Below are 1,092 nucleotides of genomic sequence, written 5' to 3'. Positions count from 1 at the left end.
GCGAGTGGCGGCGCCCTCGTTAGCAGAAGCTTCTGGGTCATGGCGAAGATCAAACGAGCGAGGCGGCTTTCCTCTCGTACACGGAGCTTAATGAGGGTAAACACACACACACACACACACGACACACACACACACACACGCACACACACACTATACCAGGCAGGTCACATCAACCGAGCCGAGAGTCACAAACTCAGAAGCAGAAGCTCACACACACATCAGAGTAGCCTTGTTACCATGACAACCTAACAGAAAATCTCTGTGGTTACATGATTTTTGAGTCTATAAAATGCCTGTGCCTCTAAAGTGTCTGACTTGTTCACAGTAAAGAATCTAAATGAGGGAGGCAAAACAACACAACAGAAAGCTGATACGTAAACATAAAATTCTCCAAATTTACACAAGAAACCAAAATATCACCATCACACTGTACATGACACATGTGGCTACATTTCCAGTTGTGCACTTTAAACCCACCCCCACACACACACACACACACACACACACACACACACACACACACACACACACACTTGTAATTAGTCTCTCACACACACAGCAGTCTGTGCAGGGGTGCGGCCTGCTGTCTGGGTGGTGTCTCTGGCGGTGGACAGGCAGGCCGGACGCTGCTCCCAGCGGCGACTCAAGCTGACCGTCACGTCCTCTGGAGAGCAGCAGCAACTGGGAGTGAGGCCTGCATGGGGTGTGGTTTATTCCTGGCTCCTGCCTCATGGGCTGGACGGGAGGCTGGGAGGCAAGAACCCCTGACTGTCAAAGCTGGCAAAAGGAACACCGGGAGAAAGGAGGAGAAGAGGGAGAGAGGGAGAGAGAGAGGAAGAGAGAGGGAGAGAGAGGGGGAGAGAGGGAGAGAGAGAGAGGGAGAGAGATGGAGAGAGAGGAGGAGAGAGAGAGGGAGAGAGAGAGAGAGGAGGGAGAGAGGGAGAGAGAGAGTGAGGAAGAGAGGAGAGGGAGAGAGAGAGAGGAAGAGAGGGAGAGAGAGAGAAGAGAGGGGAGAGAGGGAGAGAGGAGAGGAGAGGGAGAGAGAGAGGAGGGAGAGAGAGGGGAGAGAGGAGAGAGGAGGAGAGGAGAGAG

General features: G+C 53.0%; 1 protein-coding gene across 1 annotated transcript in view; it reads right to left on the bottom strand.

Moving 5' to 3' along the window:
- Nucleotides 1–728: 728 nt before the first annotated feature.
- Nucleotides 729–1,092, bottom strand: part of LOC125302386 (synaptotagmin-6-like) — a 38,334-nt gene continuing 37,970 nt past the window's right edge. The window contains exon 6 of the mRNA XM_048255540.1: nt 729–777. Within this exon, the coding sequence (XP_048111497.1) occupies nt 729–777 (49 nt within the window). The remainder of the gene's footprint in view (nt 778–1,092) is intronic.

Source organism: Alosa alosa, chromosome 10 (genome assembly GCF_017589495.1).
Source record: "Alosa alosa isolate M-15738 ecotype Scorff River chromosome 10, AALO_Geno_1.1, whole genome shotgun sequence".
Classification (NCBI taxonomy): domain Eukaryota; kingdom Metazoa; phylum Chordata; class Actinopteri; order Clupeiformes; family Clupeidae; genus Alosa; species Alosa alosa.
This window is presented reverse-complemented; position numbering and strand designations above follow the sequence as displayed.